Source organism: Gobius niger (genome assembly GCF_951799975.1).
Source record: "Gobius niger genome assembly, chromosome: 4".
Lineage (NCBI taxonomy): Eukaryota > Metazoa > Chordata > Actinopteri > Gobiiformes > Gobiidae > Gobius > Gobius niger.
The window spans coordinates 1,009,505-1,033,884 of NC_136855.1; the positions used below are offsets into that span (position 1 = coordinate 1,009,505).

The 24,380-nt window shown below is 41.2% G+C and overlaps 1 protein-coding gene across 3 annotated transcripts in view; it reads left to right on the plus strand.

Annotated features, from left to right (window-relative positions):
• map2k5 (mitogen-activated protein kinase kinase 5) overlaps nt 1-24,380 on the plus strand; it is a 118,777-nt gene that overhangs the window by 88,967 nt on the left and 5,430 nt on the right. For all 3 annotated transcript variants that reach the window (XM_079555118.1, XM_079555119.1, XM_079555120.1), the window contains 2 exons: nt 563-624; nt 5,096-5,141. In XM_079555118.1, the coding sequence (XP_079411244.1) occupies nt 563-624; nt 5,096-5,141 (108 nt within the window). The remainder of the gene's footprint in view (nt 1-562; nt 625-5,095; nt 5,142-24,380) is intronic.

The window sequence follows — 24,380 nt, forward strand, 5'->3', positions numbered from 1 at the left end:
GTCCATTTTTTGTCATTTTTTTGTCATTTTGTCAATTTTTTTGTCTTTTTTTGTCTTTTTTTGTCACATTTTTATCACATTTTTGCCAATTTTTTGTCATTTATTTGTCAATTTTTTGTCTTTTTTTTGTCACATTTTTATCACATTTTTGTCACATTTTTGTCAATTTTTTGTCAATTTTTTGTGACATTTTTGCTCGCAGTTTTATGCCAGTATAATAATGGACATAATCATCTTTAAAGAGGCCGATGTTTTTGTTTGATTTAAAACCCGTTCATTAATGAAAGAACTTCCTAATAAAGTTTGTAAATGCTGAATGAATGAACTCGTCTCTGGATTATTATCATCGGAAAGTGAATGTTTTCTTGTTAAATGTGTTTTCCTCCCAGACTCTCTCTCTAAAGGACAAGGGCGTTTTAAACTCTCCCATAATGGATTTTATTTTCCGTTTGTAAAGCGTTTGTTGGTCCTTGATGACAAACGGCTCCGTGAAAGTTTCTTTGTAAACGACGTGAAGTCATTTGAAGGTGTGAGTTTAATGTTCGTGTCTCGTCTTTGGCAGGATCCTCCGGTGCTTCCTGTGGGACAGTTCAGTGAGACGTTTGTTCACTTCGTCACTCAGTGGTAAGACTTCTGACTTTCATGTTCTCTCACACTGGGCCTGGCTCAGGAACATCTCCCTAAAGGAACCGGCCGGTGTTCTTACAGGCTGAGATCTGCTCTGAGCTTAGACGAGTTGATCCGTACCTGTCTGGTCTTTGTGTCCGTGGAAGAGCTCGGTCGTTTAAACTTCACCCCCGTTTGGAGCCATAGGAATATACTGGGAGAGGCACACACAGACCAGACAGGTACACATCAACTCGTCTAAGCTCAGGTAAGAACATGAGTCAGTCTGGTGAAGCGGTTTCCTGTTCCATCTCCTCGTTATCCAGAGTGTTGCTGATTTCTGGAGATATTTTGTTTTGTAATACATGCAGTTCTTATGTTTGAAGAGTTTCATGGCGCTAGGCTAATGCTAGGCTAGCGCATGTCTATGGTATCAGCTAGCCTGCATTAACCTCTTAACTCCCGCCTGAACCGAGAGGATCTTTTTCCTCACGTCATCAGATTTTTTTTCCATCATTTTTTTTGTTGGGTATTCAACTCATTTTGGTAACTTTTTTGTCATTTTTTTTGTCACATTTTTGACATTTTTTTGTCATTTTTTGTCACATTTTTGTCATTTTTTGTCACATTTTTGTCACATTTTTGTCATTTTTTGTCACGTTTTTGTCACATTTTTGTCACATTTTTGTCATTTCTTTGTCACGTTTTTGTCACATTTTTTTGTCATTTTTTTGTCATTTTTTTTCATCACATTTTTGTCATTTTTTTGTCACATTTTTGTCATTTTTTGTCACGTTTTTATTTTTTTGTCACATTTTTGTCACTTTTTTGTCACATTTTTTTGTCATTTTTTTGTCACATTTTTGTCATTTTTTTGTCACATTTTTGTCATTTTTTGTCACATTTTAGTCATTTTTTGTCACATTTTAGTCATTTTTTTGTCATTTTTTTTAATCACATTTTGTCATTTTTTGTCACATTTTTGTCACTTTTTGGTCACATTTTTTTGTCATTTTTTTGTGACATTTTTGCTACTTTTTCATCAATTTTTCATCACTTTTTGTCAATGTTTTTGTCACTTTTTTGTCACATTTTTGTCATTTTTTGTCTTTTTTTTTTCATTTTTTTGTCACATTTTTGTCATTTTTTTGTCCATTTTTTGTGACATTTTTGCCACTTTTTCATCAATTTTTCGTCACTTTTTTGTCACATTTCCATCATTGTTTTCGTCTCAGTTTTGTTGCTATTTTCACCCCTTTTTCCCAGAAGCTTTTGGATTGGGGTAAAGCCAAACTGGAGAAAAAGTCCTCGGTTCAGGTGGGAGTTAAGGGATTAAAAACAGTGTGACCCGCTCCACAGAGCACCTGAGGCAAATCACTTATAACACCAGACTAACCATATAAATGTCTAATGTTTGGAATATAACTGACCTGCATCACATGAACGATCCCATTGTGAGGGACTATTTTCTCTCAGATCACTCCGCCGCTGCATAGCTTATACAACCACGAAACTGATGCTGCTCAAATATAAGCTCTTTTAAATGATTCTATGGACACAGACATTTATATGGTTAGTCTGGTGTTATAAGTGATTTGCCTCAGGTGCTCTGTGGAGCGGGTCACATTGTTTGAATGCAGGCTAGCTGATACCATAGACATGCACTAGCCTAGCATTAGCCTAGCACCACTAAACCCTTCAAACATAAGAACTGCATGAATTACAAAACAAATATCTCCTATAACTATAACTAGGAAATGAGGCCCTATGTCAAAAATCCTGAAACATCCCTTTAAGAGCGTGTCGTGAGGCCCGATGACTTGATATTTGACCTGTGCCCAGTTACAAAAGTGCCGCCCTCTCTCTGTTGTAACACTAATAAATAAAGCTAAATGTGAACGTGCCCGGGTCCTGCAGGTGGAAACTTGAATCATTGTTAAAGGCAGTTTATCTTTTCTTCATTGTCCCTGATCAAATAAAATAAATCAAAGGAATGAAATGGAGCATATTTACTCTACGCAGACACACAACTGTATTTTAAGTGACGTATTGTGTGTACTTGTATGGGGCCCGGGTGAATACTTAACATCCGAGCGTCACAATGAAGCCGGCAGTGATTGTGGCGTGAACAATGCTAATGGGCTCCTCCTCCACAAGATCGCTCTGTTCTTTATTCTGTGGAAAGACTTTTGAGGACGGCCCCGCGGCTCCACATTCAGCCTAAATAATTGATAAATAATGCCGGGGTTACATGAGCTGAGCCTATTATTGTCGGAAGAGAAAAGGCGGCGGCGGATCGAGTCAAGTGCGCGTGCTTTTGTGCGTTAATGCGCTGTGGTTACGCTGCTCTTTCCAAAGTGGATAAAAAGCCGCTCCGGTTTTCACAATCATTTATTAGACGGTGTTTGCTCAGCGTGAGTCGCCTCGCGCCGCCTCCCGCCGCCTCCCGGGCCCGGCACACTTCAGAAAGTTAAACACGGAGAGTTAAGCCACGGAGATTATCCTCTTGCTCGTCCAGTCAGCAGGTCAGGCAGGACTCTGGGCTCACGGTCAGAGGCGTCCAGTCTTTGTGTGAATCACCATCGGTCTTTTGTGTGTGAGGCCGAGACGCTGCAGGTGAAACGTGTGGCCGATTTCACAGGGAATATTAAAACTCTAGATTTACATAAGATCTGACTCCATAAGATCAATTTAAACACATTTAACCCTTAACTCCCACCTGAACAGAGCACATGTTCTCCAGTTTGGTTTTACCCCAATCCAAAAGCTTCTGGAAAGAAGGTGGGAAAATAGAAACAAAACTGAGACGAAAACAATGATGGAAATGTGACAAAAAAGTGACGAAAAATTGATGAAAAAGGGGGAAAATATATCACAAAAATGTCACAAGAAATTGACAAAAAAATTGACAAAAAATTGATAAAAATTACAAAACTGTTACAAAAAATTACAAAAATGTGACAAAAAATGTGATAAAAAATTGACAAAAAATGACAAAAATATGACAAAAATGTGACAAAAATGTGATAAAAAATTGATGAAAAAGTAGCAAAAATGTCACAAAAAATTGACAAAAAAATTACAAAAAAAGACAAAAATGTGACAAAAATGTGACAAAATGTGATAAAAATGTGACAAAAATGACAAAAATGTGATTAAAATTTAACAAAAAAATTACAAAAAATGACCGAAAGAAAAAAGAAAAAAAATGTGACAAAAGTGACAAAAAATGACAAAAAATGACAAAAAAGTTACAAAAATGAGTTGAATGCCCAACAAAAAAATGATGGAAAAAAAATGTGATGATGTGAGGAAAAGATCCTCTCGGTTCAGGTGGGAGTCAAGAGGTTAAACAGTTACGTTTAAAATATTAAAGTATCAAAAAGGTCTCGCCAGCGTGTTCGTTGATCCCAAGGTCCGAGGAGAAACCACCAGGATTCAGTAGCTTTAGTCAAAGAAGATTTATTCCCTATAACAATTACAATTTCTAAACACAGGTTATCTGAATGCTAAAGTCCCGAACAATATACACGGTGCTCGAACGGGGCCGTCCCAGGAAACCCCTTAACTCCCACCTGAACCGAGCACATTTTCTCCAGTTTGGCTTTACCTCAATCCAAAAGCTTCTGGGAAAAAAGCTGTGAAAATAGCAACAAAACTGAGACGAAAACAATGATGGAAATGTGACAAAAAAGTGAGAAAACATTGATGAAAAGTGACGAAAAATGGATGAAAAAGTAGCAAAAATGTGATATAAATTTGACAAAAATGTGATTAAAAAATTTACAAAAAAATGACAAAAATGTGCCAAAAAATGATACAAATTTGTTTAAAAAAATGCGACAAAAAATGACAAAAATGTGACAATAAATGTGATAAAAATTTGACCCAAAAAATAAAAAAAATTGACAAAAAATGACAAAAAAGTTACAAAAATGAGTTGAACACCAACAAAAAAAAATGATGGAAAAAAAATCTGATGACGTGAGGAAAAAGATCCTCTCGGTTCAGGCGGGAGTTAAGAGGTTAATGCAGGCTAGCTGATACCATAGAAATGCACTAGCCTTGCACTAGCCTAGCGCCATGAAACTCTTCAAACATAAGAACTGCATGAATTACAAAAAACAATACTTCCAGGTACCAGCAACACTCTGGATAACCAGGAAATGAGGCCCTACGTCAAACATCCTGAAACATCCCTTTAATTATATATGAAAACATAAATCTTGCAGTTCATATTCACGTCTCTAATGTTGAGCCAAAGTTTCACATCGACGTCTCTACTTTAAACCCGTTCTCCTGCAGCGTCTGTAAAAGTTCGACGTATTTGATCAAAGCGGGAAGGTCGAATCTGCCAAACTGTTTTGATAATTAACTTAATAATAAGTCAAATCAGCGCTTTTTGTCGTCGGCGACAAACACCAGGGCCGGGCGTGAATGAGCCGCCGCACAAAGCCTGAATACTGACGACTTTGCCTTTTGTTTTCAGTATGAAGCGGCAGCCCAAAGAGCGACCTGCCCCCAATAACCTCATGGTAAGTGCACAAAGCCCCGCCGCCGCCATCAGATACCGGCATTCCACCGCGCCGTTCCAATTAATCCTCATTTACCTCTGTGACTGAGCCGGCGCTTCAACAAGACGCGGAGGTTTTTTGGTCAAGGAGTTTTTAAAACATTGGCGGTAATGAGCGCGTGCGGAGCCTTGGCTGTGTTTTTGCGGAGCTCCTTCAGCCTGTGTTTATGAGCAGGATGAATGTGTGGTTAACTCCAATGAGACGCACGGAAACACGGCTCGAGTGCGGCCCCGCGTGAACTCGCCGCCACGGGAACTTTGACAAAGCACGATCATGATTTCAGTGGCGTCGAGCGGGAGCTTTGATTCAAGTTTTTCGAATGGTCTAAAGCGCGGCGGGTCGTGTGTGAGGCGGAGTGACTGAAGCCGGGGAATTGGCTTGGGTTAGCGCTAGATCGTCTGCTGTGAGTTTGTATAGATCTATGAGTTGGTTTGTCTAAAAATACAAATAATCCTAATCCTTAAGGTTGACCCCTTAACTCCCACCTGAACCGAGCACATATTCTCCAGTTTGGCTTTACCCCAATCCAAAAGCTTCTGGGAAAAAAGGTGTGAAAATAGCAACAAAACAATGATGGAAATGTGACAAAAAAGTGAGAAAACATTGACAAAAAAAGTGATGAAAAATGTTTGAAAAAGTGGCAAAAATGTCACAAAAAATGGATACAAAATGGACAAAAAAATGTAAAAAATGTGACAAAAAAATGATTAAAAATTGACGAAAAAATGACAAAAATGTGACAAAAAAAGTGACAAAAAATTGATTAAAAATGGACGAAAAAATGACAAAAATGTGACAAAAAATTACAAAAAAATGACAAAAATGTGACTGAAATGTGATTAAAAAATTGACAAAAAATTGATAAAAATGTGACAAAAAATTGACAAAAAAATGACAAAAAAATGACAAAAATGTGACTAAAATGTGATTAAAAAATTGACAAAAAATTGATAAAAATGTGACAAAAAATTGACAAAAAAATGACAAAAAAATGACAAAAAATGACAAAAATGTGACAAAAAAATGACAAAAAAGTTACAAAAATGAATACCCAACAAAAAAAATGATGGAAAAAAAATCTGAAGACGTGAGGAAAAAGATCCTCTGGGTTCAGGCGGGAGTTAAGAGGTGAACCATTTCCCTGGCCCTAACCTTCATTTGTGTCATGATATCTCACGTTTCCACAGCAGACCGTCCCTCCGGAGCGTACGATCTAGCGCTAACCCTTGTTGCGCGGTGTGGCTATGCTAGTTCCTCTGACCTGAAGCTGTGAGCGCTAGTACTTCCTGTCTGTGTTCTGGTTAGCGCTAGATGGTCTGCTCCGGAGGGACAGTCTGCTGTGGAAACGTGAGATATCATGACACAAATGAAGGTTAGGGCCAGGGAAATGGTTCACCTCTTAACTCCCGCCTGAACCGAGAGGATCTTTTTCCTCACGTCTTCAGATTTTTTTTCCAACATTTTTTGGTTGGGTGTTCAACTCATTTTAGTAACTTTTTTGTCATTTTTTATCACATTTTTGTCATTTTTCGTCCATTTTTAATACATTTTTTGCCACATTTTTGACATTTTTTTTAATCGATTTTTTGTAATTTTTTGTCACATTTTTGTCATTTTTTCGTCCATTTTTAATCAATTTTTTGTCACTTTTTTTGTCACATTTTTGTCATTTTTTTGTCACAAATTGTCACATTTTTGACATTTTTTCGTCAATTTTTAATCATTTTTTTGTCACATTTTTTACATTTTTTGGTCCATTTTGTATCCATTTTTTGTCCATTTTTTGTGACATTTTTGTGACATTTTTGCCACTTTTTCATAAATTTTTCGTCACTTTTTTTGTCAATGTTTTCTCACTTTTTTGTCACATTTCCATCATTGTTTTATCGCTATTTTCACAGCTTTTTTCCAGAAGCTTTTGGATTGGGGTAAAGCCAAACTGGAGAAAATGTGCTCGGTTCAGGTGGGAGTTAAGGGGTTAACCTTAAGGATTAGGATTATTTGTATTTTTAGACAAACCAACTCATAGATCTATACAAACTCACAGCAGACCGTCCCTCCGCAGCATACAATCTAGCGCTAACCCTGTGTTCTTTTCCTACAGAGATGAGCTCGGACCAGTGGTTTCGCTCGGGATAATTTTCTCTCCTTCATTTTTAAGGACAGGGTTGAAAAAAATCCGTCATTAGCAAATTTTATCCTTCATGAATTAATCCATAAGCGTTTTTTGTTTTTTTTTAAATACATGATTACATATACAGGCTGCATATTATTAATGTTAGTAAAAATGTGAGATTGCAGGATAAATAAACCCGATCTGAACAGTCTTTCAGAGTCACCTGCTCATCAACATCAGGCTCAGATTACGCTCATACAAATGTAAAGTGGAGCTTATTATTTGGATTTTTGGGGCATAGATGAGCTCGCTCTGAGACTGACGTGAGAAGAGCGGCTCCACATGGGAAGGATATTATTTGCCTTTAACCGCGTTTGCATCGTGGTTTTCTTCCCCGTGTTGTTGTTAGGAAAGTTAGCGAGCGAGGCAGTGATACAACTTGTAACCCCGGGATTCCACATCATCCGCCTGTGCGCTCAGCTCCACTCCGCTCCGCCCCGACTCCGAACGGCTGCGACATCAACGCCCACTGTCTCCGCTTCAGCCCGCCCCGGTCGTCTCCGCCAGTGCTCCAGCTCCACGAGGAGCACGCGCACAAAGCAACGACTTTGAGAAATAAACCTCCCAATAAAATAATAAACAGCTGTTTATGAGCATGCGAGCTGTACCGCGTTGAAGCATGAAGCCTGTGCCCCCCCTCCCCCCCCTCCTGCGCGAGGGAGAGAGAGGCAGGAAAAAAGTTACGTGAACGAAAGCAACAGAAGCTTAACCGGGTCGTGTGATTGTTTTTGTGATAACAAACTCCCCAGAGGGAATTATCGAGGTCACTTTGTGTGAAATAGTGACATTTTCGTTAAAATAAAGTCCGCTCGGAGGGAATTTACTTTGAAAATACGGATATTGTTGTCGTTCTCTTTCCCGTTTGGTGCATCTGAACTGTGGAGCTTGATCCGGCCGGAGCTGACGCGGCGCAGACGGACCTGAAAATAGGGTTGATCCGTATTTTTATCGTGGCGAGGCGGAGAGGCGGAAAGGCGACACAGGCCCCTCGGAGCGGAGTGGACGATGTGGAATGTTTCTGAACGTTCAACATAGCAACGCATTTGCTGCGGAGGTCGGGGCGGAATGGAACGGAGCGGAGCGGGGCGAGCACGGAGAATGTGGAATCTGGGGGTAAGAGCTCATCCAAGACAAGACGCGGTGTGAAACTTTAGAGAGAGCGAGAGCCCCGCACGTTATGAAAAACAGCAGAGCTGCATCTTCATTTTCGTTACGGCCTGATTTTCAATCCTTCAAAATGACGGACGGCCTTTGAAATTTTCCGTCAAAGTAAAAAATATTCCGTAAATGACGGAGAATTTTCGGTTAATGTGACCTCTGGCTCGGACCTCGGATAATAATCATATTTTCTAAAGGTTACGTGGTGGGCGAGTTGGTGAGTTTCTGGTAGATGATCATTTACTGTGTGTAGGATGTAGCGAGTTCAGAGGAGACGCCTGTGATCATAAAGGATTGATAGCTTGTCTTGAAGCTAAAGGCTAACGTGCTCTAAAAAATGGAGTAAAAATATATAGCGCTAAAAAAATTTAAGTATTAATTTATATTTGAGGCACTATTTCAAATTGTATAATGCATGAAATGAATGTTAGCCTTTAGCTTCAAGACAAACTCACTGATCCTTATAAACATAGACGTCTCCTCCACTGAAATATTTACACTGTACAGCAACTCGTTAACCTGCAGGAAGTGATCGTCTACCAGGAACTCACATCCACCACAGAATCTCTAGGAAATGCGATGATTCGAACGAGTCTAAGCTAATCTTAATGGAAATGAATACAAACAGGAAGTACTAGCGCCCACACCTTCAGCTCAGAGGAACTAGCGTAGCCACATTGTGCAACAAGCCAATGAGGGCTGGGTTAGCGCTAGATCGTATGCTCCGGAGGGACGGTCTGCTGTGAGTTTGTATAGATTTATGAGTTGGTTTGTCTAAAAATGCAAATAATCCTAATCCTAACCCTAATCCTTAAGGTTAACCCCTTAACTCCCACTTGAACCGAGCACATTTTCTCCAGTTTGGCTTTACCCCAATCCAAAAGCTTCTGGAAAAAAGGTGAGAAAATAGCAACAAAACAATGATGGAAATGTGACAAAAAAGTGAGAAAACATTGACAAAAAGTGATGAAAAATGTATGAAAAAGTGGCAAAAATGTCACAAGAAATTGACGAAAAAATGACAAAAAATGTGACAAAAAAAAATCAAAAAATGTATTAAAAAAAATTGACAGAAAAATGTCAAAAATGTGACAAAAAATTGATTAAAAATGGATGAAAAAATTGACGAAAAAAATGACGGAAAAAAAATGACAAAAATGTGATAAATTACAAAAAAGTTACAAAAATGAGTTGAATACCCAACTAAAAAATGTTGGAAAAAAAATCTGAAGACGTGAGGAAAAAGATCCTCTGGGTTCAGGCGGGAGTTAAGAGGTTAACCATTTCCCTGGCCCTAACCTTAATGTATGTCATGATATCTCACGTTTTCACAGCAGACTGTCCCTCCGGAGCAGACCATCTAGCACTAACCTGAGGGCTGTGGGGGGGGGGGGGGGGGGAGTCCCTTCAGTGTCTCCTCGTGGACATCTGGACATGGGGGCGACAGTGGTGCAGATGGTAGAGCGGGTCGTCTCATGATCGGAAGGTCGGGGGTTCGATTCCCACCTCCTGAAAGTGTACACTGCAAGACCACAGACTGTAAAAATAATGGACGTCCTCTGCTCCTCCCCGTTTACCATAATGACCACGGTCGAGGGGGAAGTCATGGAGGATTTACAGACTCCTCCTCCCCAGCTCTGATGAAGCATGTTCCTAAAAAGGGCATAAGGGCGGGATCTTCACCGTAGACTCGGCCCTTGTGTGACGTGTAGCTCGCGCTGCTCCAATGCTAACAGTCCGAGCCTCATTAAGTATGAGATTTCTAAAATTCTTCTTACAAAAACCAGCCTGGTTTCTTAAATTGTGATTAACCCAGCGTTATCTCAGGAGGAAGATCAGCCGAGTCTAGTGTTGAAAACATAGAAACCAGGCGTTAAAGTTGTTTTTAACGTGTCTAAACTCAAATGCTTTTCAATGGGGGCCTAGTGGTGATATTGAGGTACAGCAATGTCGGCCCCCAGTGTCGTGGGCATAAAGCAGAGCAGCCGGCGGCCACTGGGCAAGACACTTCATCCACATTGCCCCCAGTGTCTGCGCACATTGGTGTTTGAATGAGAGTGTGAATGGGTGAGTGGATCCTTGCTGTAAAGCGCTTTGAGTGCCTAATGTAGGTGGAAAAGCACTTTATAAGATGAGACCATTTACCATTTATCTGGACATCTGGACATCATCTGCTGAGCTCCAACTCTCCTGCAGAGTTTGAATATGCCTTGTGTTTGCTGCTGCAAAGGTGGACCTTCCCCTCGTCAGTTTAACTCCAGTCCTGCTGATGGTCTGAGCGCAGAAGACAGTTAACCCCTGAACTCCCACCTGAACCAAGCACATTTCTCCAGTTTGGCTTCACCCCAGTCCAAAAGCTTCTGGAAAAAAGCTGTGAAAAGTTGTGAGACGAAAACAATGATGGAAATGTGACAAAAAAGTGAGAAATCTTTGACAAAAAAGTGACGAAAAATGACAAAAATGACCCAAAAAATGACCAAAAAATGACCAAAAATGTGACAAAAGAGACAAAAAAAATGACAAAAATGACAAAAAATTAGCCAAAAAAGAAAAATAAATGATTAAAAAAAATGACCCAAAAAATGACCCAAAAAATGACCAAAAAATGACCAAAAAATGACCAAAAAAATGACCAAAAAATGACTAAAAATTTTGACAAAAGAGACAAAAAATTGACAAAAAATGACAAAAAATGACCCAAAAAAGAAAAAAAAAAGATTTAAAAAAAATGACCCAAAAAATGACAGAAAATGTGACAAAAAATGACAAAAAAAACCAGACAAAAAATTGATTAAAAAAAATGACAAAAAAGTTACAAAAATGAGTTGAACACCCCCCAAAAAAGATGGAAAAAAATGATGACGTGAGGAAAAAGATCAATTTAGATGAGTTTTGTAGATCTTAGCTTTCAAATGAGGCGTTACACTGGCCTACAGGATTTGGGTAAAGCTGAACTGGAGGAAATGCTCTCGGTTCAGGCGGGAGTTAAGAGGTTAAAGCATCGTTTTATCATTTTACTGTGAACGTCGCAGCTGAAAATGCAAAACATTTGATTCGAGAAAACAAATGAAACAGACACACGAGTTTCCTGCTTTATTTATTTGCCGCGGATCGAAATCAGTCTCGAGTTTGATTCTGGAGTTTGAGGTTTTGTTATGGTGACCACGCTGGGCCGGTCAGAGAGGCCCACAGTCTCTCTCCCCACAGAGACACGAGGCCTTTAAATATTCAGCAGCAGAATGTGAGCGCGACTGACGGCGTTTTAAGAGTCCAGACATGTTTCTCACTCCAGAAGAGCTTATTGACCCACACTGTGAATCTGTTAATGCATCATGTTCTCAGTCTGTCACCAAACACACACACGAGTCCAGAGGAGGAGGAGGAGGAGGAGGAGGAGGAGGAGGGGGAGGAGGAGGAGGAGGAGGAGGACGAGGAGGAGGACGAGGAGGAGGACGAGGAGGAGGACGTGTCAAACACAACCTCTCAGCCAAGAAAAACCTGACACGCAACAAACACGCTACGTAAACGTGATGGAAAAGCAACAAACTATTGTTTTGTTGTTGCTCATTTACGTCTCGATTTGGGTAAAGTCGAACTGGAGAAAATGTGCTGCATTAAAGGAATAGGCCACCGTTTTTACATACTAAAATATGTTCTTACCTCACTTTAGACGTGTTAATATATCCCCGTCTGGTCTTTGTCCGTGCGCTCACACATACGCAGCCTCTCCCACATGTCACATAGCTCCAAAAAAGCTCACGATAGAAGCTACCAAGCTCTTCCACGTGTTCCCTATTTAAATAAAGTTACGTGAAGTGTTTTCATGCGAAGTATATTTACACAGAAATGTAACATGTCGATTTTATAAGCAGATAAAAAGGGGGACTATATTGTGAGGCGTAATGATACGAGGAGCACAGCGTCCGCGCAGTAACTCCTAAAGACTTCCCCGCTCACTTCCGTCAATAACCTTTAGGAGTTACTGCGCGGACGTTTTACTCCTCGTATCATTACGCCTCACAATATAGTCCCCCTTTTTATTTGCTTATAAAATCGACACGTTACATTTCTGTGTAAATATACTTCGCATGAAAACACTTCACGTAACTTTATTTAAATAGGGAACACGTGGAAGAGCTTGGTAGCTTCTATCGTGAGCTTTTTCTGAGCTATGTGACATGTGGGAGAGGCTGCGTATGTGTGAGCGCACGGACAAAGACCAGACGGGGATATATTAACACGTCTAAAGTGAGGTAAGAACATATTTTAGTATGTAAAAACGGTGGCCTATTCCTTTAAGGCGGGTTTAGAGTTAAAGACACATCTAAAGATAAACAACTGCCTTTAATGTAAAGCGCTGTATTATCATGTGATTCCACTGGTCTTAAAGGGACGATACAGAGTTTTATTTGTGTTCCTCCATGTCCCAATGTGTAGCATGAGCTCAGACCTGTTCACCACAACTGCCCCTAAAATCTATTTTATGTATTTATTTATTATGGGGACAGTGCATATTAATATACATTATACATGTAAATATGCCAGAATTAGCCTAAGGCCTCATTTTCATCTATAGTCGGTCCAAAAATGCTAGCGGCGCAGCAGCTACGCTAACCCCGGAAATAGTGACTTTTGTAAATATTGCGTTTTTAGCATTTTTGGCTAATGAGTCTGAGACATAAGCAGGTTCAGTCAGAAACATTGATGTTGTTTTTAAGAGTTTATAAAGGATCTGTATCTGCTATTTTAGCCATTCCAAAGTTAAGTATAGGCATTTATATGATATATTGTTCCTCTATCACTATGGAGCCTCATTTTTGTGGTAAATATAAGTGTTTTCTGGAGGTATTTTTCAAACCCGGAAGACACAACGCTTCGATTCAGTTAACTCCGCCCCCTCTCTCCGCACATACTTTACCGTAATATAAATGAACAACAATAAGGGAAGTTACTTCATGATGCAGTTTTAAGGAGTTGACATCTGCAACACAGCTTCATAAATGGCTAACACACACGCTAACACACACGCTAACACACACGCTAACACACAAGCTAACACACATGCTAACACACAAGCTAACACACACGCTAACACACAAGCCAGCACACAAGCTAACACACATGCTAGCACACATGCTAACACACATGCTAGCACACAAGCTAACACACAAGCTAACACACAAGCTAACACACACGCTAACACACAAGCCAGCACACAAGCTAACACACATGCTAGCACACATGCTAACACACATGCTAGCACACACGCTAACACACAAGCTAACACACAAGCTAACACACACGCTAACACACAAGCCAGCACACAAGCTAACACACATGCTAACACACATGCTAACACACATGCTAGCACACAAGCTAACACACAAGCTAACACACAAGCTAACACACACGCTAACACACAAGCTAACACACACGCTAACACACATGCTAGCACACAAGCTAACACACAAGCTAACACACAAGCTAACACACACGCTAACACACACGCTAACACACACGCTAACACATGCTAACACACACACTAACACACAAGCTAACACACACTAACACACACGCTAACACACACTAACACACAGGCTAACACACAAGCTAACACACACGCTAACACACAAGCTAACACACAAGCTAACACACACGCTAACACACAAGCTAACACACACGCTAACACACAAGCTAACACACAAGCTAACACACACGCTAGCACACACGCTAACACACACGCTAACACACAAGCTAACACACAAGCTAGCACACACGCTAATACGTGTTGTGATTGACTTGCCGCTCTGGTCCATTAGGTGTTAACATTATGGGATTCGCGTTGGTTCTAAAAGTGAATCCTCTTTGGTTCTGGTGAAGGTTCACAAACATCAGTGACAGTCACAGAAAAACACTGTTTTGGTGAAAGTCGGCGAATCCTGGAGAGAAAAAACAACTTCTGACGAGTGGCCTCTTCTTTAGAAGGGTGAATAAAGTCTTCGCAGCCAAACGCGCTTCTTTTTCTCCGTGACATGATCGTTAGGTCAGAAAAAGAACAGGCGTGTCCAGAGTAGGTTAGAAAGAGCTCCTTCTTCACAGCTGTCGGTGCAAACACTGTGACGCTCAGAGGGTGTGTTTGTTTACAGTCTATGGTTTTGGCCCCAGCTGACCTGGAAGCACCTCGGGCACATCTTTTTTTTTTTGTCTCTTTGTTTCTCTCTTACGACAGAAATAATTAAAAAGCTGTTTTACAAATTAAAATCAGGCTGTAAGACATTGCTTTACAGAAGTTGTGCTCTTCCTGTTTGAAACTATGAAGTGTCACAACTCTGTGGTTTTCCAGGAGAGGGCGGAGCCTCAGAGAGCGGGATTCAGGAGGATTACTGAGAACTGTGTGAAAGAAGCCAAAAACCACTCTGGGGGTGTTTTTCATAAGGAAATAGCAAAACAACATGGCTAAAAGCTCTACAAAGCACAGATTAGCCGCCCTGCTCCGACCGGGAGGAGAAGTCGTGACGTCACACTTAACAAACGTATAGCATTCTGCCGTTAGCAATAGCATTCTGCCGTTAGCAATAGCATTCTGCCGTTAGCAATAGCATTCTGCCGTTAGCAATAGCATTCTGCCGTTAGCAATAGCCATGTCCAGGCTCGGATTATTCACTGAATTGTTTCTCCTTTTCTTCACACAAACATTTTTAATAGAAGTATTTGACTTTCCTGAGAAAACTACAATTACTGAATAAAATACTGCTTCCACGGAGCGACAAACACACGGATCAGATCGATACAGAGGCGGATCAAAGGGAGGGGAGAGAGTTCAGTCCAAACCATCTCCACTGACTCCTGTAGAAGTGAATATAAACTGTGTAAACCAACAAAACAAACCGGACTGTTTCCATATTACATTTTTTTTTACACAGAATCCTCTCACACAAAGGAAACCGATTTCCATCTCAAGAAAAGCAAAGTCTTCCATTGATATTGTTCGGTGAATTCCTTTCGCGAGCGCCTTGACTGACGGACGCCCCCCCCCCCCGCTCCCCCCCCCTCCCCAGACGGCAGCCTTCATCAGCCTTTTAGCGCCCTTGTCGTTTCAGACAGATGAGCCCCAGCCTCGGGACAAAAGGGCCGGCCCCTCTCCCCCCCGGCCCTCACCGGCCCTCACCCGCCGACCCCCCCCCTCACCCGCCGACCCCCGCTCTTAAGGAGAATCACATCATACTTATCCGGACGCACAGAAACGGCAAATATGCAGGAAATCATTTACAACACAAAACGCCGCCGCGCTGCAAGGACAGGGAGGAAGTCCATTAACAAGAGCTTCTTCTACTCTTTGTGCCGCTGCTTTAAACGCGCTTCAATAAAGACACGCACTTCACTCATCTCTTCAGGGAGGGAAGAAGAGGAAGAAGAGGAAGAGGAAGAAGAAGAAGAGGAAGAGGAAGCTATAATAATAATAATTCCACAGCCGCCACAGAACCTACTTTACACAGTGGTTAATGTGTCGTTTCCACATCTTAGTTTTAACTCAGTCAGAGTAAAATCAGCCCAAAGTCTCTTCATGATGTTTATCAATCTATCAAACTTTATTTATAAAGCACTTTTCATACAGAAAGGTCTCACAAAGTGCTTTACAGATTACAACATTTAAACAACACGCCTGCACATAAATAGATTAGTCAGTTTAAGCTAAACTAAAAAGGCGGGTCTTAAAAACATTGTGGTTTTCTGCAGCCCTGAGCTCCTCCTCAGGTCTGAGCTCCTCCTCAGCCTGAGCTCCTCCTCAGGTGGTTCCAGAGGCGAGGGCCGTAATATTTAGGAATAACTAGGCCCCTGCCGGAGGAGCGAAGGGGCCGTGAAGGTTCATAAGGTAAAAGCAGTTCTGGAAGATAAGAAGGACCAAGACCATGAAGACATTTAAAAAACCATTAAAAGAACTTTAAAATCGAAACGGTTTCAAATTTAAGCCGCATTGCACGATTCTCTCTGAGACAAACCGTCACTGGTCGTTTGATTGTAGGTCGTACAGTGAAACAGACGAAGATTTAAAATAGAACCATCGTACGACCAAAGACGAGCTGCGACCGACATCAGGAAGGGTCGGATATATGAGCCTCCTCTCGCTGCAGAGAGGATCTCTGTCAGTGCGTTAAAGCTGCCAGAGTCAGAGCAGCAAAGGCCTGAGCGGGTCAGACTCTGCATGTTACAGGACTTTCCCTGCACTTTTCTGTGGAAACTGTGTCCCTGGCCTGAGCTGAGCACACGCCTCTAACGCCTGAACAACGATAACCTCTGGTCGTAGCGACGGTTCTCTCGCACAGCGGAGACGAGAGCAGCTCACGACTTTACAAACAGTCTCCAGCCCTGAAAGAGACGCACTGCCTCTCTGTTCTCTCTCTTTGTCCTGCAGACTTTGCTTTGGCACAGTCGGTAAAAGCAGCGACTCCCTGTCACATGAATGTTGTTCCATTTTCTCCATGACGGCCCCGCCGCCGCCGCCGCCGCTCTACACCGGGCCGTCCTGTTCCTGCTCTTCTATTATCCATCTGACTGGACAACAGTTAGTGTTGTGGCTCATTACTCGGGGAATGTCCGCTCACAGCTCTCATATCACAGACTTTTGTATTAAGACGTGTGGGTCATTAAGTTTAAAGGGAAAGTCCCCGCGTGTCCGTCCGTCCGGTCCAGCGGCGGCGCCGTCCAATGGGAGCCGGCGATTACGCTTTAAATCTGGCTTGGACATCACTAATCTCCGGCGCTGACGGCCGCTCTCCGCTTGTAATTGCCTCTAACTCCTTTTAATTTCTCCTCAGCATATTAATCATACATAGAGTTATTTAAAACGGCATAAATTAATCTTAGATTAAATAGAGCCTTCAAACAATTAAAGAGCGCGGTAGTATTTCCCCCGAGAGCAGCTATTTCTACGAGCGCGCCGCACTCAGGTGATTATCGCCTTTTGACGTGTCCACGCGGTGATTAATGAAACTTTAAAACCAGCGCGTCCCCTGCTCTGCCCTCGTAGCCCCGCATTAGCCCCGCGCCGGGGCACCTTCAACGGCCCAGCTAAGGAGGCCACGCCCAGCACCGCCCAGCGCCGCCGCTTTAATGACACGCACTCAGGTGATTATGGAGTCTGCAGAAACACACTGCAGCTCCCAAACCTCGGCCTTTACCTGAAGAATCACAGGAATCAGAGGAATCACAGGAATCAGACGACCGACTGGCAGTGAATGCACCTCCGTCAGTCGAAGGCGCTCTGGTGCCGCTGCTCCTGATGGTTTAAAGCGGGGGTGTTCTGCTTTTTTCAGTCCCATAGCACCAGTCTATATCACACTACAATGATGACAAACCTTCTGTTGGTCTGTAAATGCAGTAAATTAGAATAACTGCCTTGTATAAAATGTCTCTCTCAAAATGGCTGTAGTGAATGTCTTGAAATAGGCCTCTGTCTCTTTAAGAACCTCTGAGCCTTTAGACACGCCCCCTCCACACGCTGTCTGTGGCATCAGTGGGGAGGGGGTTCTGCTGAGGAGCAGTGGTTGGTTACTCGGCTGGTGACGAAAGCTCGGAGGCGTCTCCAGGAGGTGGGGGCGTTCCTAGGAGGACTCAGGCAAACCTATCCCTAAAATGGCCGCCATCAGAGTTTTTACAGATTACTCAGAAATACGTGAATGTGCCAAGGCAACACTTCAGGCATGTTTTTAATGAGGGAATGACAGAATAACATGATGGAAAGCTGGAAAAAGTCCATTTTGCATAACACCCCCCTTTAAGTAAAGGTTCTCCAAACATCTCATTTTGACTGACACTCAGAAGAAGAAGATCTTTATTTATATAGCGCCTTTCACAGACATGGTCACAAAGCGCTCAGCCGTCTCCGCAGCTCAGACTGATGCACATAAACTGTCTCACCGGCCTGGAGACCAGCTGGAAACTCAAGTTGCTGCTGCTCACGGAGATGTCTCCGAGACGTCTCCTGGAGATGAGGCGAGTCTCCAGGTCCACCAACCTCTGAGGTCGCCCGGGCAGTTCTGGAGCTTCATCAGCAACAACAGTTTCCGCAGTGCAGCATAATCCCATCAATGACCCTCTACCGCCCAGCGCTCACCCAAACACCTGGACCAGTCCTGACCTTTAACCTCCTGCAGAGGCACAGAGGCGGGTCTGGCCTGTGACAGACAGGGGGCGCCGTGAACTTTGTTGGTTTGGACCAGAGAAGCTGCAGAGACAAAGAAACCACCGTGTTAAACTGGTGTCTGTCGCCGACTCACTGTTAACCCCTTAACTCCCACCTGAACCGAGCACATTCTCTCCAGTTTGGCTTTACCCCAATCCAAAAGCTTCTGGAAAAAAGCTGTGAAAATAGCGACAAAACTGAGATGAAAACAATGATGGAAATGTGACAAAAAAGTGAGAAAACATTGATGAAAAAGTGACGAAAAATTGATGAAAAAGTGGCAAAAATGTCACAAGAAATTGATAAAAATTCAACAAAAAAAATTGCAAAAATGTGACCAAAAATGACCAAAATTTGATAAAAATTTGACGAAAAAATTTGACAAAAAATTACAAAAAAGACTTCTTTTTTTTTAAATGACCAAAAAAATTACAAAAAAATTACAAAAAGTTACAAAAATGTGATAAAAATTCGACAAAAAAATGAAAAAAATGTGACCAAAAGATGACAAAAATTTGACAAAAAATGTCCAAAAAAATGTGATAAAACTGTGACCAAAAAATTACAAGAAATTCACTTTTTTTCTTTTAAATGACCAAAAAAATGACAAAAAATGTGACAAAATGTGACAAAAAAATTACAAAAATGTGATAAAAATTTGACAAAAAATGACAAAAAAAATGTCCAAAAAAAAATTACCAAAAAATGACAAAAAAGTTACAAAAATGAGTTGAATACCCAACAAAAAAATGATGGAAAAAAAATCTGGTGACGTGAGGAAAAAGATCCTCTCGGTTCAGGCGGGAGTTAAGAGGTTAACCTGCGGAAAGAGCCATGTTTGCTCTGTCTCTGCAACACGGACATGCGTGTCTTAAATGTATAAACACGTGTTTAAAGCCCCGCACGGTTTGAGAAAAGCCTCTGAGGAGCCGTGACGTGTTGAAATCCCACATGGACGTCACACTGCACCATCAGAACCTCTGCACACCTGTCGGTATTAGATTAAAAATGCATTTATGATTCTTTTAACCTCTTAACTCCCACCTGGACCTCATTTTCTCTGCTTCGACTTTACCCAAATCTAAAAGCTTCTTGATAAAAATGATCAAAGTAGCAACAAAAACGACCAGACAGGTACACATGAACTCGTCTAAGCTCAGGTAAGAACAGATCTCAGTTTAAGTTTACTGTAGCTTCATGTGGAACAGCGTTGTGGTGGAACCTTCCTCTGTATGAAGACGCTTTACTGCAGGTTTTTGTTTTAACCTCTTAACCTCCACCTGAAACTGAGCACATTGTCTCCAGTTTGGCTTTACCCGAATCTAAAAGCTTGTTGAAACATTGAGACAAAAACAAGGATGAAAACACATTTCAAAAAGTGACAAGAGCGGGAGGAAAAAGCCACAAAAGTGCAGCTAAAAGCCACAAAAACTCAACAAAAAAGTCATGAAAGTGCAGCAAAAAAGTGATTAAAAACGTCACAAAAGTGCAGCAAAAAAGTGATTAAAAACTCAACAAAAACATCACAAAAGTGCAGCAAAAAAGTGATTAAAAACTCAACAAAAAAGTCACAAAAGTGCAGCAAAAAAGTGATTAAAAACTCAACAAAAAAGTCACAAAAGTGCAGCAAAAAAGTGATTAAAAACTCAACAAAAACGTCACAAAAGTGCAGCAAAAAAGTGATTAAAAACTCAACAAAAACGTCACAAAAGTGCAGCAAAAAAGTGATTAAAAACTCAACAAAAAGTCACAAAAGTGCAGCAAAAAAGTGATTAAAAACTCAACAAAAACGTCACAAAAGTGCAGCAAAAAAGTGATTAAAAACTCAACAAAAAAGCCACAAAAGTGCAGCAAAAAAGTGATTGAAAACTCAACAAAAAAGCCACAAAAGTGCAGCAAAAAAGTGATTAAAAACTCAACAAAAAAGCCACAAAAGTGCAGCAAAAAAGTGATTAAAAACTCAACAAAAAAGCCACAAAAGTGCAGCAAAAAAGTGATTAAAAACTCAACATAAACGTCACAAAAGTGCAGCAAAAAAGTGATTAAAAACTCAACATAAACGCCACAAAAGTGCAGCAAAAAAGTGATTAAAAACTCAACAAAAAAGCCACAAAAGTGCAGCAAAAAAGTGATTAAAAACTCAACAAAACGTCACAAAAGTGCAGCAAAAAAGTGACTAAAAACTCAACAAAAAAGCCACAAAAGTGCAGCAAAAAAGTGACTAAAAACGTCACAAAAGTGCAGCAAAAAAGTGATTAAAAGCTCAACAAAAAAGCCACAAAAGTGCAGCAAAAAAGTGATTAAAAACTCAACAAAAAAGTCACAAAAGTGCAGCAAAAAAGTGACTAAAAACTCAACAAAAACGTCACAAAAGTGCAGCAAAAAAGTGATTAAAAACTCAACAAAAACGTCACAAAAGTGCAGCAAAAAAGTGATTAAAAACTCAACAAAAAGTCACAAAAGTGCAGCAAAAAAGTGATTAAAAACTCAACAAAAAGTCACAAAAGTGCAGCAAAAAAGTGATTAAAAACTCAACAAAAACGTCACAAAAGTGCAGCAAAAAAGTGATTGAAAACTCAACAAAAAAGCCACAAAAGTGCAGCAAAAAAGTGATTAAAAACTCAACAAAAAAGCCACAAAAGTGCAGCAAAAAAGTGATTAAAAACTCAACATAAACGTCACAAAAGTGCAGCAAAAAAGTGATTAAAAACTCAACATAAACGCCACAATAGTGCAGCAAAAAAGTGATTAAAAACTCAACAAAAAAGCCACAAAAGTGCAGCAAAAAAGTGATTAAAAACTCAACAAAAAAGCCACAAAAGTGCAGCAAAAAAGTGACTAAAAACGTCACAAAAGTGCAGCAAAAAAGTGATTAAAAGCTCAACAAAAAAGCCACAAAAGTGCAGCAAAAAAGTGATTAAAAACTCAACAAAAAAGTCACAAAAGTGCAGCAAAAAAGTGACTAAAAACTCAACAAAAAAGCCACAAAAGTGCAGCAAAAAAGTGACTAAAAACGTCACAAAAGTGCAGCAAAAAAGTGATTAAAAACTCAACAAAAAAGTCACAAAAGTGCAGCAAAAAAGTGATTAAAAACTCGACATAAAAGTCATGAAAGTGCAGCCAAAAGCCACAAAAACTCAACAAACACGTCACAAAAGTGCAGCAAAAAAGTGACTAAAAACGTCACAAAAGTGCAGCAAAAAAGTGATTAAAAGCTCAACAAAAAAGCCACAAAAGTGCAGCAAAAAAGTGATTAAAAACTCAACAAAAAAGTCACAAAAGTGCAGCAAAAAAGTGACTAAAAACTCAACAAAAAAGCCACAAAAGTGCAGCAAAAAAGTGATTAAAAGCTCAACAAAAAAGTCACAAAAGTGCAGCAAAAAAGTGACTAAAAACTCAACAAAAACGTCACAAAAGTGCAGCAAAAAAGTGATTAAAAACTCAACAAAAAAGTCACAAAAGTGCAGCAAAAAAGTGACTAAAAACTCAACAAAAAAGCCACAAAAGTGCAGCAAAAAAGTGACTAAAAACGTCACAAAAGTGCAGCAAAAAAGTGATTAAAAACTCAACAAAAAAGCCACAAAAGTGCAGCAAAAAAGTGACTAAAAACTCAACATAAAAGCCACAAAAGTGCAGCAAAAAAGTGATTAAAAACTCAACATAAAAGTCATGAAAGTGCAGCAAAAAAGTGACAAAAATGCATTAAAAAAACCCACACAAAAGTGACACAAAAGGTGATGAAAGTGCAGCAAAAACAAACAAAGAAATAGGCGGCAAAAAAACTGAATGAGGCCTTACACTTTAGCCAAAGTGGAGAAAATGCATTCAGTTCAGGCGGGTGGTAAGAGGTTAAAAATGATCGGCTGCATAGGGAGGGGGAAAGAGTCCCAGAGGGTTAGCTACGTGTATAAGTTTAAGAATCTCAAGAGGACGTTTCCTTCAGAGTCGTGCACTGGTCGACACTTTAACAGGTTCCTCGTCTCGTGCTCTCGTTCTGCAGCCCTCACTTCCCGCCCGGATCTTCCTGGAGAACCTCCTGACCGGCTCCTGTCCTCCCGTTAGCCCGTTAGCGCCGCCGCTCTGAGAGGTCGCTCTCTTCGTTCCGAGTCTCTCCTTTACCTCCGGATCCGTCTGAGGAAAGAACGTGTGATGGATGAGTCCGCAGCCCGTCGGCCGGCAGCGCACTGTCCACGCCGGAACGCCGAGTAATTAACCTCAGCCCGGCTCCGGCGCGGAGAAGGACGACACGATTGATGGAGTCCCCTCTGGTCTTGGACGATGTCTGCAGGATTAGCGCCGGCGTTTCCTCTTTTTAAATGAAGGCTCGGCCGCGGCGTTCCCAGGTTTGACGCGTCTGGAAATAGGCCCTGACGTTCCCCAGGAGGAGGAACATCTCTCGCAGCACGTCCTACTTCTGGTTATTAATCTGCGGCCGTGTGTGCGGGAGCGAGGCCCGCGGCGCCGCTCGCCGTCACCGCCAGTCGGAAGGTTCAGTGTCAGCCAGGACGGCGCCGCGTTATCGGGTAATTAATAAAGCGCTCTGTTTTTAGCCGTCTGCGTTCGGAGCAATAGATTACAGGGCTGAGAGTTTGGTGCCACCGGTTTGGACGGAGCTGAGGACGGGTTTGTTCACCACCATTTATTGATTTATTTATTTACACCACGTTCCAAATTATTATGCAAATCATCGTTTCAATACATTTTAAAGCTTGTAATTAACTGAAAATGGTCATTTGTTGAATCTGCAGCACCAGGAGGTCATATTTACTGAAATCAAAAACTATTTCAATCAAAAAACAGTTGTATTTTACCATAGGAGCTTCTTTGAGCAGCTTCAAAATTCTTAAATCCATTAAACTTGTGAGTTTGTGGAGAGTTTCTGCTTGGATTTCTTTGCAGGATGTCAGAATAACCTCCCAGATCTGCTGTTTGGATGGAAACTGCCTCCCACCCTCATAGAAGTTTTGCTTGAGGCTCCAAAGGTTCTCAATAGGGCTGAGGTCAGGGGAGGAGGGGTTCCACATCATGAGTTTCTCTCCTTTTATGCCCATAGCAGCCAGTGATGCAGAGGTTTTCTTTACAGCAGGACATGGTGCGATGTCATGCATGAAGATGATTTTCGGGAAAACACGGCTCTTCTTTTTGTAGCATAGAAGAAAGTGGTCAGTCAGAAAGAGGTCATTTTCACACCTTCAGGGATCCTAAAGGGGCCGACCAGCTCTCTCCCCATGATTCTGGCCTAAAACATGACTCCGCCCCCTCCTTACTGACGTCACAGCCTTGTTGGGACATTGTGGCCATTCACCAACCATCCACTACTCCATCCATCTGACCATCCAGGGCAACACGGCCTCATCAGTGAACAAGACTGTTTGAAAATGAGTCCTCATGTATTTCTGAGCCACTGAGGCCGGATAGAAGGTTTATGCACAACTGCAGCCTCTGGAGGGTCCTACAACTTTCTTGTTCGGGAGACACCAGAGCTTTGTAGCAGCTGTTCTCTTAACCTCTTAACTCCCGCATGAACCGAGAGGATCTTTTTCCTCACGTCATCAGATTTTTTGGGGGGGTATTCAACTCATATTTGTAACTTTTTTGTCATTTTTTGGTCATTTTTTGTCACATTTTTGTCATTTTTTCTTCCATTTTTTGTCAATTTCTTGTGACATTTTTGCCACTTTTT